The sequence below is a fragment of the Pseudonaja textilis genome, chromosome Z (genome assembly GCF_049901715.1).
Source record: "Pseudonaja textilis isolate UNSWEBS1 chromosome Z, rPseTex1.2, whole genome shotgun sequence".
In the NCBI taxonomy this organism is placed as follows: domain Eukaryota; kingdom Metazoa; phylum Chordata; class Lepidosauria; order Squamata; family Elapidae; genus Pseudonaja; species Pseudonaja textilis.
This window is the reverse complement of record NC_142008.1, coordinates 85,897,271-85,911,255: the sequence shown is the minus strand read 5'-3', so window position 1 is coordinate 85,911,255 and position 13,985 is coordinate 85,897,271. Positions and strand designations below refer to the sequence as shown.

General features: G+C 39.4%; 1 protein-coding gene across 1 annotated transcript in view; it reads right to left on the bottom strand.

Moving 5' to 3' along the window:
* Nucleotides 1-13,985, bottom strand: part of WNK4 (WNK lysine deficient protein kinase 4) — a 40,513-nt gene that overhangs the window by 3,258 nt on the left and 23,270 nt on the right. The window contains exons 6-18 of the mRNA XM_026720970.2: nucleotides 13,091-13,310; nucleotides 12,098-12,431; nucleotides 11,656-11,759; nucleotides 11,470-11,528; nucleotides 10,135-10,276; nucleotides 5,865-5,981; nucleotides 5,586-5,762; nucleotides 4,822-4,879; nucleotides 3,890-4,045; nucleotides 2,506-3,008; nucleotides 1,886-1,982; nucleotides 440-758; nucleotides 149-351 (exon numbers count right to left, since the gene is read on the bottom strand). Coding sequence (XP_026576755.2) covers nucleotides 149-351; nucleotides 440-758; nucleotides 1,886-1,982; nucleotides 2,506-3,008; nucleotides 3,890-4,045; nucleotides 4,822-4,879; nucleotides 5,586-5,762; nucleotides 5,865-5,981; nucleotides 10,135-10,276; nucleotides 11,470-11,528; nucleotides 11,656-11,759; nucleotides 12,098-12,431; nucleotides 13,091-13,310 — 2,489 coding nt within the window. The remainder of the gene's footprint in view (nucleotides 1-148; nucleotides 352-439; nucleotides 759-1,885; nucleotides 1,983-2,505; nucleotides 3,009-3,889; nucleotides 4,046-4,821; nucleotides 4,880-5,585; nucleotides 5,763-5,864; nucleotides 5,982-10,134; nucleotides 10,277-11,469; nucleotides 11,529-11,655; nucleotides 11,760-12,097; nucleotides 12,432-13,090; nucleotides 13,311-13,985) is intronic.

Below are 13,985 nucleotides of genomic sequence, written 5' to 3'. Positions count from 1 at the left end.
ATCCGCAAAGTGCATTTTCCAAAGTGTCACAAGGCACTTTCTCACTTAAGTAGGCTTACTGAAATTTGCCTTACAACTCCTGTAGATTAGTCAATTAAGTCTGCAGCATGCTTGCATGCACTTAGCACAGAGGTAAGAAAGGATTTACCTTGAGGCTGTGTTGCGTCTGGGCGCTGTAGGCTGCTGCGCCTCAGGGGATTGAAGCTGCCCTTAGAGAGGCGGCGCTGGCGACTGGAGAGCATGGTGGCAGGTGATACAATTCCAGCAGGTGGCACCTTGCCAAGGCGGGCATAAAGCTCTTCTATTTCTTGTTTCTGCTGAGCTTGGAGCTTTTCAACTTCAGAGAGATGCCTGAGAGAAGGACAAAATGAAAGGCAATATTACTGAATGGAGCAGGGGGGAAAATTATTTACTGCCAAGTAGTACCAAGACTACTCACTTCTGGCGCAAGGCTTGTAGTTCATCCCAGACGTCATCATCTTCTGTGCTGTCTGAATCATCACTGCTGGGGTAGGAAGGGCTGTGCATATAATTCATCCAAACATTGTTGCTATGAGTAGATTCGCCATCACCCTCTCCCTCTGCCACGGGAGTGGTACCCTCCTCGCCTTCTTGCACAGGTGTTTCGCCAGGAGAGTCACTATCAGATTCGGAAGTACTCGAGATGTCAGGTCCATCGCCTTTGGGGGGAGATTCTGATGGGATACTCCGTGTGGGTGTCACCTGGAAACGGCCCAGGATTTGTGGCTTGGGCTCTCCTGGTAAAGAAAAATGAAATATCAGGAAGAGCTGTGGGCAAATCTTCCTATAGAGCAATATTTTTCGAAGTTGGCAATTTTAAAACGTGTGAACATAAATACTCCTAGAATTCCCCTCTAGATGTTACAATTACCAGCCACTGCTCAAAGGATATTGTGAAGCGGCTCACAGTATGTCTTCTTACATGAAGTATCAAAAGGAACATGTTATCCATGGGAAGACTTTGTTATGGTCATAGACCATAGTTCCATGAAATCTATGGGTCCAACAAGTAACAGAGAGCCAAGCAAAGGAAATACAGCTGGTACTTTTGCCTCCCATTTTATTCAGTTGATGCCCTGGTTGTGGCTCATTTTGAAAGCTGGCTAAAGGCCATGGCTTATACAGTGCTTATATACCTCCTTCCATAAGAGCAATAAACCTTCACTGTAAAGCAAGACAGCCAAAGTTTCAATGAGAGGGATACATTTGGAGCTCAGTTTGGGTGTCAAATAAAATCAAACCAAAAGCAAAAGGGCTACCTCAGGAGCCCTTCTCTCTTTCTTTTTGCCATGCCTGGGAGAGTAGTAAAGCAGAGAAGTATAGATTTAGAACTTTTCCACCATTCCTCAAGTCTGCTGAGTACAGCAGCAGCCTGTGCCACCTGCAGCAACACAAAAACTAGCCATTGAGTCAAGTGATGGTGGAAAAGAAAGGCACCAAGGAAGACTTCTCAGGAACTGGAAGGGACAATCTGCCATAACCTGCCATAACCAATATTTACCAATCAGACTACCCATTAAAGTCTTTTAACCACATCAACAAAATGGATGAAGTCAAGCGTATGAAATGATTTTGCACAGTTTGCAACTGTTGGATGGTACTATCTTAGGAAAGGAACAGTTTTATATCAGTACAGCTAATTTAAGCCTAACTCATAGTATCGGGAGTGGGGTGTCAAAATTTGCAATGTAGCATTGTGGTGCAAAACTTGCTCCTTTTGAACAATGTATGCATCACCACATTTGGCACTGTGCTGATTTTGAGCTATCCACTATGAATGCTGCTCTCAGTCATGGCTTTGCACCATAGCTACTTGCAGAGGGCTTCAAATTTCCTTCTCCAATTCTTCTGAAACCCTTCTTACCTTCACTGAGGGTTGTGTGTTCAGCAGAAGAACCATTGGAGATAGAGAGATCTGATATGGTTAATTGTGATCCAGACCAGGAAGAAACAGGAGCTACCTGTGGAGAAAGGGAAACAAATCAATAGAGAATTTCCTTTTTTTTGGTCCATTCACCATGCAGTGGAACTCCAGTTTGTTTCTTCAATAGATGGCTGTGTTATCCATTGAAAATTCATTAAATTAAAGGATTAACCTGGGATTCAGGCAGCGCTAAAATAATGTACATCTCATCTCACCCTAATATGGAAAAACTGTTACAATCAGGAACTCTCTATCAATAATTAACTAAAGTTCCTATGGAGCTGAGGTAAAGCTTCCAAGGAATGTTCCTCTATTATAATTAAAATAAATCCCCATGCCGATTGTTAAAATTGCTAGCTTTTAATGTCTAAATATAATAAAAGCAATCACTATTTCCTAAAATGAACTAACTTCCATGTAGCAATGTCCCCATTTATGTTCACCCACCATAATTAGGTAATACATTTCAACAGTACCTTAGAACTGAGGCACGTGGTTACAAGAGAGCCTCTTGTTTTCCCCATTTATAGTCATATAAGATACTGATTCAAAAGACTTACTGGACTGTTCTCAGAATTCCCAGCAATTGAGGTGACTGGAGTTGGGTTACAGCTTGGAGACACCACTGGCCCCAACATCCCATTGGCTAAGTGGGCTGGTTTTGGGGAAGACACCAGCTCAGGGTAGATAAAACGTACAGTAGTGGGGCTGGGTGGACACAGAACTGGTGGCTGTGGGACTGGTGAGGTATAGAGAGGCCCCGTCTGGGCAGTCCTTGCAGATACTGCTGGAAGAAGTGACTGGGCCATACTCATCATAGCCAGAGAGAAAACATCGGCAAGAGAGAACAAAGGGGAAGTAGAGGTAGGCCACATAGGGATAGCTGGTGCAGGCACAGCAGTGCCAATGGATGGGGCATTGGAAGAGGTAAGGGGCAATGTGGGGAGAACAGAATTTGGTGGAGAAATTGGTTGAGGGACGGGGACAAGGTAAGAGGGTGTTGTAGGAGTCCCTGGATACATATGGTAGGTTGGCCAGGTCTGTCCAGGTATACTGGTGATGCCTGTAAGGAAAAAGGCAAGTTGGCAGGTCAGTTGGTCCTAGAAGCAAAGGAAAGGAAATCAGTTGCATCTCACTCATTATGTAGCATTGCAGAAAGCCTTCCCCATGTTTGCAGAGCAGATGGGCTCAATGCATTTTGTTCTTTCCAATCACCAATCAGCTTTATTTTCTAATTAACATTAAGTAGATCATTTGCCCTGCTTTTTCCACCAATGCCCATATTTTGCACCAGGGGAAACTAAAATATGTGATGAATTTGGCATGGCTGCTTATATATTGAATGATTCTGGATAATATCTTTTATTTCAAAATGTTTAAAATATTTTAAAAAGAAATAGGGGAATGGGAGAATAGTGTAAGATAAAGTGGGAGACATAATGTATTGTGTTATATAATTCAGTCATATATTCCCCACATTTTTGGGATTATACAAAGTCTTGCCCCTGCCCAAATCATAAATAAGTCAACTACTTACAAATTTTTCCAAATTCAATTTTTCTCTTTCCGTTTTTTTAAAAATCATGGTTCATATAGGATATTAGACTCCTCCAGATTATCCCTTTATTGTTGAATTACCTTATATCACAGCACTATTTTACTCCAGTAACTTTTTCTCAGCTTAATCTATTCACAGGGTTGTTGTTGGGAAAGTAGGAAGGGGTGATATTATATACTCCACCATGGGTGATACAACATAAAAGGCAGGAAATAATAGTTGTCATCATCACTATCACCTTAGATATCAAGTCAGTGTCCAGCATTTTACATTGCTGGATAAAAATTCTTCAAGGTAGCAAGCCTGGTTACCTTCCCTGAATGCTATCTACTTAAATAGTATTTTACAACTACCAATAGAAGTAAACCACAACCAATCAGTTTTACCTGCAGATGTAGTTGAGAGTACTGGTTGCCCAAAATTTTGGGTAGTTGTTGAGGGAATGCTGGGGCTAAAGGGATCATTCTCAGAAATTGCATCCACCACTGAAGTATGGATAGGTGATAACAACACAGGCTGTCCTGAACTAAGGCAACCACAATCTGAAAAAAGTTGAATTCTTATGATACATATTTAGATCCTTTACTACAGATTAGCACCCCTTAATGAATATCTTGTAAGGCTGAGTCTTTCATCATTTTCATCATTTTTAACTTTCATGTTTGCTAACATACATATTATAATTGATAAGGTATAACATTCAGTCATGATATCCTCTTTTCTCATCTTTTGACACACATTTGTATTCTAAAACAGCAGAAAGCAGATAAACTCTGTTTCAATTTTTATGAAAATCTTGAGACCTGGCAATTGCAGCCTAATATAAAGGTTTGCACCTAGAATTAAATAATTCTGAATTCACAAATATATATTGGATACTCAGACTGAATGCCATTTATAGTACTTCTACATAAAAATACTATTACTTATTCCAAGTATTCTTTGTTTCAGCAATAAAATCGAGAAAAATTGACAGCATATGAAAAAACATCATTCTTTTGTTAATTCCCTAGGAATCTGCCTCCTGTACTCCTACACTTGTTTGAAAATAATAGAATGCTAGCGGGAACTGTAATTTTCTGAATGTATGGCTATTACAAGCTGGCCATTAAATTTTGGAAAGATTTATCATTCCTAGTGAAGACTAATAGGAGTAATATTATTTTGGGTTAAATTCTCAGAGAAGGACTTCAGTCCTATTTCCCCTCTGATTGCCTGTTAAGTTTCAGTGTTTGAGAGATCAGACCCAGTAAATGAAATAGCTTTTCAAGTAGCAAGTGAAAAGTAAAATGGGTTAAGCAAATGGTTGATTACATACCACTAAGAGATGAGGATGAGGAGATGGAGCACGAGAGGTCTTGCAGTGGCAGCTCGGCCTAAAAGAAAATAGGAAAAAGGTAAAAAAAAGAATAATCATTTAATAGATAATGAAAAGAGGCCTCTCTGACCATGTTGTATTAACAGAGGGATACAATCAAGATCAAGGGAGGTACTAATACAACTCTATAAAGCCTTAGTAAGACCACACCTAGAGTACTACATCCAGTTTTGTTCACCACATTATAAAAAAAGATGTTGAGACTCTAGAAAAAGTGCAGAGAAGAGCAACCAGGATGATTAGGGGATTGGAGGCTAAAACATATGAAGATCGGTTACAGGAACTGGGCTTGGATAGTCTAGTAAAGAGAAGGACCAGGGGAGACAGAATAGCAGTCTTCTAATATTTGAGGGGCTGCCACAAAAAGGAAGGGGTCAATCTATTTTCCTTCTTAGCCACAAAGTATTTGGGATTAATGGAAGAAGAATCTTATTTGGGGTCCAGTTTTCAGACAAATCTGAATTCTTCTCGTACCAAAGTACCTTAATGAAACTGGCCTCAGCATTTTAAGATATAGGATGAGTGAAGGAAAAGCCAAAGGAAAGATTATCTCTGAAGATCTGTTACTGTGCTCAGCTAACCAAAAATATGAGGAGACGCATCTTCTACTAATTTGGAAAATAACAAAAATGAGTAAAGCAATTCCAGATGCTATATAAATATTTTCTATCCTAATTCTTAACCAGCAAAGATCTGAAACTCACTGGGAGAGTGCCGGTAGCCGAAGTAGGAGATATACATTGCATATCAGGCTTGCCCAGAGCCCCCTGTTGTTTGTTCAACTTATCCTTCTGGAGGAGTGCTTCTACACGCAGGATAATATCATGAATTCCCTGGATGAATTGTTCCCGTTCAGATTTCAGGACAAATTCCTTGGCAACCTGGGAAGCCAGAGGCACAATCAAAAGAAGAATTAAGGAGATCACATCCTGCCAGTTCCTATTGGTATAGATATTATGAATTAAAGAAATCAACATTCATACCATGACAGCTGCGATTTCCTCAGGATTGTCTCCATCCAGATCAAATTTGAAGGTGACCATCTTGTTATTATATGTTTGTAGTTGACACTCAACTACTTGATCATTTTGATTTGGCATCTACAGAAATTGGGGGATTAGTGTTAGGGTTTCTGCTAGCATGTGCAAGCAACACACCCAGACCCAAACCCAGACCCAGACCCAGAGAGACAGACATACACACACACAAACCCCTAGTGTGGCCCAATAGGAAATCCAGCTTTCCTGATGGGCTTCAAAGTTTGCAAGATAGAAAGACATTTAGGCCTTTTCCTTCTCTTTCCCTTCCATTACTTGTTAAAACATGGGTCATTTGGAGAGGAATTATTTCTGCCAGCATGTTAATGATTTAAAAGGTTTTTTTCTTCTTCATACATTTACATGTATTTCTGTGCTGGGATATTTTAGAATTGTACAACAAAGTAGATTGGCAGAAGCCTAATGCATGCCATCCAATTTACATAATTTTGTTTCTTAAAACAAAAATAGACCATGAAAAGACACTACAGTAATATTCTGAATACTCAGTTATGATATTTATATGATCGGTAAAGATTTTAAACACACATATATAAAAGATTTTTAAATTATGGAAATACCATTGTATAAAAATGCTAAATTTCTCTGAATAAATTGTTTCCATATGCTACTTACAAAAAGTAACCTTCCCCAAGCGCTCTCTGTTATGTCCCTGGAACTTGCCAAAGTCCCCACCCAGGTCCGTTCATGCTGCGGGGGCGTTTGCTGCCCCTCATTGGCTGGCCTCCCTCGACAGCCGGCTATAAAAGCCAGCTGCAGGGTCCGGCCAGCCGCTGATCGCTGGAAGCCTGCTCCAGGCAGGGCTAACACGTTCAGTCCTTTATTGTTCCAATAAAGTCTTGTTGCACCCAAGCCCTGGTCTAGCCTCTCATTGCTCAACTACAACACTCTCTGAAAATCTGAAGGTCAGACAAAAATGAGTAGTTTTAAAGCAGTCTGTAGTGATCCCTCAGGCTAATTTGCTGAATTAATACATGGGAAAATCCAGAGCTATTTATCTAACTGAAGTTATAATGAGAATATTTGGAGGGCATTCAAATAGGAAAGTAGGAGTTAGTAGGGTGTAATGGTTAGTAACTGTGTAATGGCCTAGACATCAGGAGCCTGGGTTGTAGTCTCATCTTAGGAAAGTTAACTGGCTAGGTGACTTTCAGGCATTAACTCTCTCCCAGTTCAATCCACCTTGTAAGGTTATTGTTGTAGGAAAACTAGAGGAAGGTATATTAGGTATGTTCACCACCTTGAGTTACTTATAAAGTAATAAAGGCAGGATAAAAATTTAATAGATAAAAGGCAGTTTACTAGGTGAACAAATCTTACAATAGCAATTCTAAAAGGAGATATTTAGATATTCGTTTCAAATAAAATAATTGTTTTTTCTGTTATTTACTTATTTCCGTTCCTTGTATTACAAAATAACTGTTATATGTATATGTATTGGAAAAGAGAGGGAGATTCTAACCAGAACAGCAAGGAATGTAAATCCATAATAGATTAAGTATTTCCTCTATTGATATATAGGCACGACACTTCAGTTCAACTCACTTCCCCAAACTACTGTCTTTTGTTTTTTTTAAAATCAGTCTATAGAGCTGAGGCAGTTTGGCCTTAAATGCAAACTTTTGAGTATTTATTAAACAAATATTTATCTATTATATGAAAAAGAAGTTGAGAGGCAAAAGGGAATAATAAGAAAAAATATATGATGGCAATTGTTCTTAACATTTTATACATTCCCATATTTAATGCAGAGGTGGTATTCGGCAGGTTCTGACCAGTTCTGGAGAACTGGTACAGGAAATTTTGAGTTGTTCGGAGAACTGGCAAATACCACCTCTGACTGGCCCCACCCCCATCTATTCCCTGCCTCCTGAGTCCCAGCTGATTGGCTGGGTCTTCTTTTGTTGCCCCGCACAGGAGAACAGAGCTGGAAAGCAGGTTAGTGGATGGGGAGGGAATGGGGATTTTGCAATAGCCTTCCCCTGGATTGGGGAGAGAATGAGGATTTTACAGTATCCTTTCCCTGCCATGCCCACCAAGCCACACCACGCCCATAGAACCAGTAATAACAAAATTTGAATCCCATCACTGATTAGATGGAACAATAAATATTAAGTATAGCTTTATATCTGACCTTAATCAGTATTTAATTTCCTTGCTGCCCAATTGTAAATATCATTTGATCAAATTATATTTTTCTCTCACACTTGAAAGAGATATAGTCATGTAACCAAGAAATCAGGCAAATGTCTACCGAAGTCTATGTGTAAACATATAGCACAAGGAATGCAACGTATCTGCTTATCTATTCATTTCTGAAATCTAATTTTTATTACACTGTACTTGATGAGGATATTGGTAAAAGGAAGATAAGGCTGCTAAATCATTTTGGATCTTTCCTATTCGAACCTAAATGAAACCTCCTTTTTCTACCATGCTCTCATTTTTTCATCTTTGTATCCTCAGGCAATGAGTGACCGAGATGGTCTTAAGTCATCCTTAGTGATATCAGTGTTATTCAGATGCCATTCATGAGAAACTTCAAAATGTATTAAATCCATGATGCTTTACCACTCATTGCCTTGGGGAGAATTGCAAGAATCAGCAAGAAGACACAAATGTCACAATGGTTAATTATCTGGCTCTATAATTGCTCGGGAGCAATTCAACATAGTAGTGGAGAAAAGGTCACAAACAATTTATGCAACTTAATACTGTGTCCTCGTTGTGATTTAAGAAAATGTACCCTGGTTCTCAATCTGATAGACATAATAAAATTTTATGCCAAATTGCATGGTTCCAATTTCTCACAAAGAGCCAGCTTGGAGTAATGTTTCAAGCACTAAGGTAGAACCCAGGAGATGGTGAGTTGTATCCCTGCCTTAGGCCCAAAGCCAACTGGGTGACCTTGGGATGGTCACTCTCTCTCAGCCCTAGGAAGCAGGTGGGGGCAAACAGCTTTTGAAATCTTGGCAAGAGAAATTTCAGGAACTAGTGCAGGCAGTTGCCAGGAGTCAATATGACATATAGGCACTAAATAGATTTCTCATGAACAAATAATGAGAAAGCTTTTGTTCTAGCACGCAAGACTATCACAGTTATGTAGGTAGTCCTCGACTTACTACCACCATTGAGCCCAAAATTTCTGTTGCTAAGTGAGAAATTTGTTAAATGAGATTTGCCCCATTTTACAACTTTTCTTGCCATATTTGTTAAGCGAATCACTGCAATTGTTAAGTTAGTAGCACGGTTGTTAAGTGGATCTGGCTTCCCCGTTGACTTTTGCTTGTCAAAAGGTTGCAAAAGGGGATCATATAATCCTGGGACACTTAAACCGTCATAAATATGAACAAGTTACCAAGCTTCCAAATGTAAATCACATGTCCATGGGGATGTTGCAAAGGTTGTAAGTGTGAAAAATTGTTTTTAGTGCCTTTGTAACTTCGAGTGGTCACTAGCAAGTTGAGGGCTACCTGTACTTGGGGCTTGGTTATGAACCACACTGTACTTGTCTCACTTCAGGACATTATGACTACAATAACATTTAAGAAGCTGGGGAAGGCTCCTGGCTCTGACTGTTGCCAGATGAATGGATTACCTATGAATGTTTTTTTGTGTCTGTATAAAGGTTTATATGTGTGAAGTACGTGTGACATACATATAATATATACTATGGCTTTTATATCTTAGGGCAATTATATTTTGAGGCCTGTTTAAACAAAATACCATCCCCCAGTTTGAATAATTACAGTTTTTCTTAATCCTGGCAAATATATTCTAGTTATAGATCTATTTTCTTCATTGAGTTGATTTTAACCGCTATGGATTATCCCATAAATTACAGAATATTGGACTTTCTGTGCATGAGGGATAACCAAGTGGATTCTTTAACACAGAATCAATCTACAACTAATTTGTAGAACTATTGCTATGTATTGTTTTATCAAAGTTTCAATTAGTCATTTTATTCATTTTTTCTGACAAATGTGTAAAAAAGGCAACTTCTGATCAACCTTTCTGGAGTTGCTTTGTTTATGATTATAATTTTCCAGGCCTACTTTGTACTTTTTCCACTTTTAATGCCATCTCACAATCTTAGTGCAGATGGATCTTCATAAATTCTTTTTTCCATCATTGTCTGTTAATTACTATTATTATTATTAAACCTAAGGCTGTTGCAAGTGATAGCACTCACATTAGTAATGCGCAGACGAGATCGAGCACAACGGCGAACCAGCCTTCCAGAGCTTCGCTTGGCTTGGGGCTTTGATTTGTCTTCACTTGCAGAGAGACCCTCGTAGCCATCACTCAAGCCAGATGCCACATCAGATGTGTAACTATTCCCAGATGATTGAGGAGGAAAGAAATTAGAAATGTGATCAGTTTCCATATATCATAAAATCCACCTCATTTCTTTTCCTTTCTAAGTTCCTTGTTTCAGGCAAAGTTGAAGCTTTCAAGAAATGGCCTTAATTCCTGCTCAGAAAGAATATGTATCTTATCTATTTCATCCTTTTCAAGCTGACTGCATGGAGTGAGGGGGAAAAAGAAGTCTGGGATATTACCACAAGATTCAAATGCAATCCTACCAATCCTACCAATTTCACCACATCTCTTCTGCTATACATATTCAATCTACACTTGCAATTCTTTGCTACCCTTAACAATTGTCTTTATCAAACTTTATTTTGGACAAAATGAAATTCCAATGAAGTTGTTCTGTGAATGTGAGCACTTTTCCTCTTAGGAGAATCTACCTATCATTCATGTTCCTTGGTCCTCTCTCTTTCACTCAAGTAACAGTTTGGGAAAAGTCTTGAGAATAACTTTCCTGTTTGTTGTGTATTCTGGATTTAGATCAATGCCCTTGCCCAAAAAGCACCCTGGTGAACTGAAGGACTTTTTTTGCTTTTCTTTTTGTTTCAGACAGCACTGATTGTTTGGATAAGGAAAATAAAATCAATAACTGATAAACTTCAGTTCAGACAGGCTACATCAGAGTTCTATTGTCAGTTAGCTTGGGCTCAGTAATGGTTATCAGACGGCGGTCCACACAGCCCAATACATATTTGGCATCTCTAGATGCCAAAGACAAAGTTGCTGAATTGTGGTGCATTGGAATTTAATTAATTTAAGAAAATTTATATGCCTGCCCAACTCACCCTCAGTGACTCTGGGCAGTTTACAAGGATAAAAAAAACAATATAAAAACAATGAAAAGTAATAACACCTCCTCCTGGCAACAACAACCAGTCAATCAAATAAGCCAGTTGAAGGGCTCCATCCCTCTCTGGGTGCCCCTGCCCCATGTCTACCAGGTCTTCATGGCCTTGCAAAAGACTGTCAAAGTAGGGCCAATGTTACTCAGGATGTTCCTGAGTAATCCCTATAGAGATTATCTTTATTCTAGGGAATTTATTTATTTCTGTACAGTGTATTTTAGGATTTAGAAGAGAGCAAACAGCAAGATTTTGTTCATTCTATATCCTGATTCATAGCCCAAAGCAGTTAACCTCTGAAACGCTCCTACCTGTCAACAGGGGAAGAGATGTCACTGATGGAGACAGGATCCAAGCTCACAGCAATGGTCTGTGGGTATAAAGAGGGAAAGGGAAATTGCAATGCCAAGCCAGCTCACCTTCTCTCCATGTCTAAGCCATATGTACCAGCCTCACCCAATGCACCTGTGCATGCCAGGGGAAGAATTTCGACTCACCGAAGCAAAGGAATGTTCCGAAACAGTTATTGATTTAGAATGACTCTTGTCAGGCAAGTCCACAAATCCAGAGGAACTTAAGTATCCATCAGTTTCACAATCAGCTGTGAAGGAAAAAAGGAAGATGTAAATTAAGATTTGAGTACCCTTAATCTGATGGCCTCATAAGCTTCCCAGATGACTGCTAATTTTGCCCAGCTTCAAAGTAAATGTCAGATCCCTCCAGAACAAACATTGAGCAAAAAATCTCAGCAAAAACTGACAACAATATTTAAAAGATGCAAGCTGGAGGTTTTCAGGATGCTTGCACAGCTGAGTCAAATTTCAAATGCCTCTCCATCTGGGCATTATAGAAACTCTGGTCCATTATGCTGGAGGGCATTGGTTATATAGTCAGTCATTGGTTGAAGATAGAGATAACAAAACTAATGGATGTGCTTACATGTGGTGGAAGAATAGTTAGGATGATACTGGAATGGCTGGTGCTGGTCAACCTCTGGCTCTTCTGGCTCTGGAGGAAAAGTTGATCCAAGGGCAGAATCGGTAGACCCAGGTGTGGTGCGGGTCGTGGTCTGGACAGGACTGAGAGGCGAGGGGGAGTCCAGGTCCAGCAAATGCAGGATATCAGGAGTCATTGCTAAAGATTGCTCCTGACGCTTCTGCTGTTCCTGAGCTTGTTTGGTCTTCTCACGCTGGCGCTTGATAGCAAGAACTCGCTCTCGCACTGCTTTTGCCACTGGCTTGTAGTCTGCCTCACATACAAAGCCTAGAACCACCTGCATTATGGGTCAGTGAGATGGAGTAGGAAGGAGAGCAGAGCAGGAAGACAGAAAACAGAAGAACAGTCGGACAAGACCAAACACCTTATCTGCTATTTGCAGTACATTCCTCAGAGCAGGCTCTATTGTAGATGTGTAATCTACAAGTTAAGGTAAGTTTTGGATGTGAGTGTGAGGAAGGTTTGTGATTAGATATATTTACACACACAAATCTTTGGTGAGTGTCTGAAACTGTGTGAACAATTCCTGAGCTACTAGCAAACAGCAAGGTAGGCTTATATGGACATTTGCAGAAAAATTTGCATCCAACATGACATTGTAAGGGAACAGATAAAAAGTAAATCTCAGCTGTGATAATTCTCATGACACAGAGTACAATGTGACAGAAAAAGATAATGTGAAACTTCTGTGATTTTAAAATGCATTTTTGAATAAATAATGATTATTCCTATTTTAGGATAAGATACTAACATCCTAAGAGTTAATGGATAGCAACTTCTCTCAGAAGATATACCACTCTTAGGACATGCTAGTACAAAATGCAGTTAAAAAATAAAAAACAGAGGTGCCTCTACTTGAAGTCCCTTATTTATAAAACATTCTAACCTGGAAAGATTTGGAGAAATAGTAGAGAAATTAATGACAGCAAAGTATACCATTTCTTGGGCAACTTCTTCAGCCACATCCTTATATAGCTCAAAGTAAAACTCCAAGGCGTTGTTGTCCTTGTACTTCCCGTGCAGTTTTTTAGTGTCATCCATCCGTAGCCAAAGTTTCAACGTGGTCTTCACATTGTCATCCTCTTCAGCCAGCTCGACGTGGACCCCTGTATCTTCATGGAAGAAGGAATGATCTAGAAGATCCTGGATGGTATATCTGCAGGGAAGATAGGGAAGCAAGTTGAATTTAAACTATTCTGCAAAATGAAGATAACAGAAAGTACGTTTGAATTCACAGATTGTTATTACAATATGACTTAAAGAGGTATCCAGGCTAGGTTCTTCATAAGTACACGAACACCAATCTGTTCCATGCTCTTAACTATATAAACTTACTTCTTAAAATCCTCCCAGATATAAGCAGCATGGAAAAACAGCAGAATTATAAAGTTTAGAGGATAAAGTTCAGTATTAGATTTAACTTGAGGGATGGAAATGAGTGGTGGCTATGACCCATACAGCTTCTTTTTTGTTAGATAGCCTCCTCAATATTCAGCCAGTTGTGAGTGTCTGAAACTGTTGTTTGGGGCTCAAGAAAGCAGAATTTGGGTTTTGCTGTCAGACCAACCCATCCTCCAACCCATTGTCTCCATGACGCAGTTGTTTTCTTCAGTTAGTAGTGACAGTCTCTGAAGTAGCATTAAGAATCTGAGGGTCTTGAATTCCCAGGAAATTTGAGATTTAGGCTGAGAGTATCTTAACTGGTGATTCAGTATTTTATGTCTACCCTGATAATAGGCATATCTCAAATTACAATGCATTTGAACCATGTGATATTTTGAATCTTTGCACTGAGTTGTCTACTTTGGAGAATTAAAAATATATATATTTC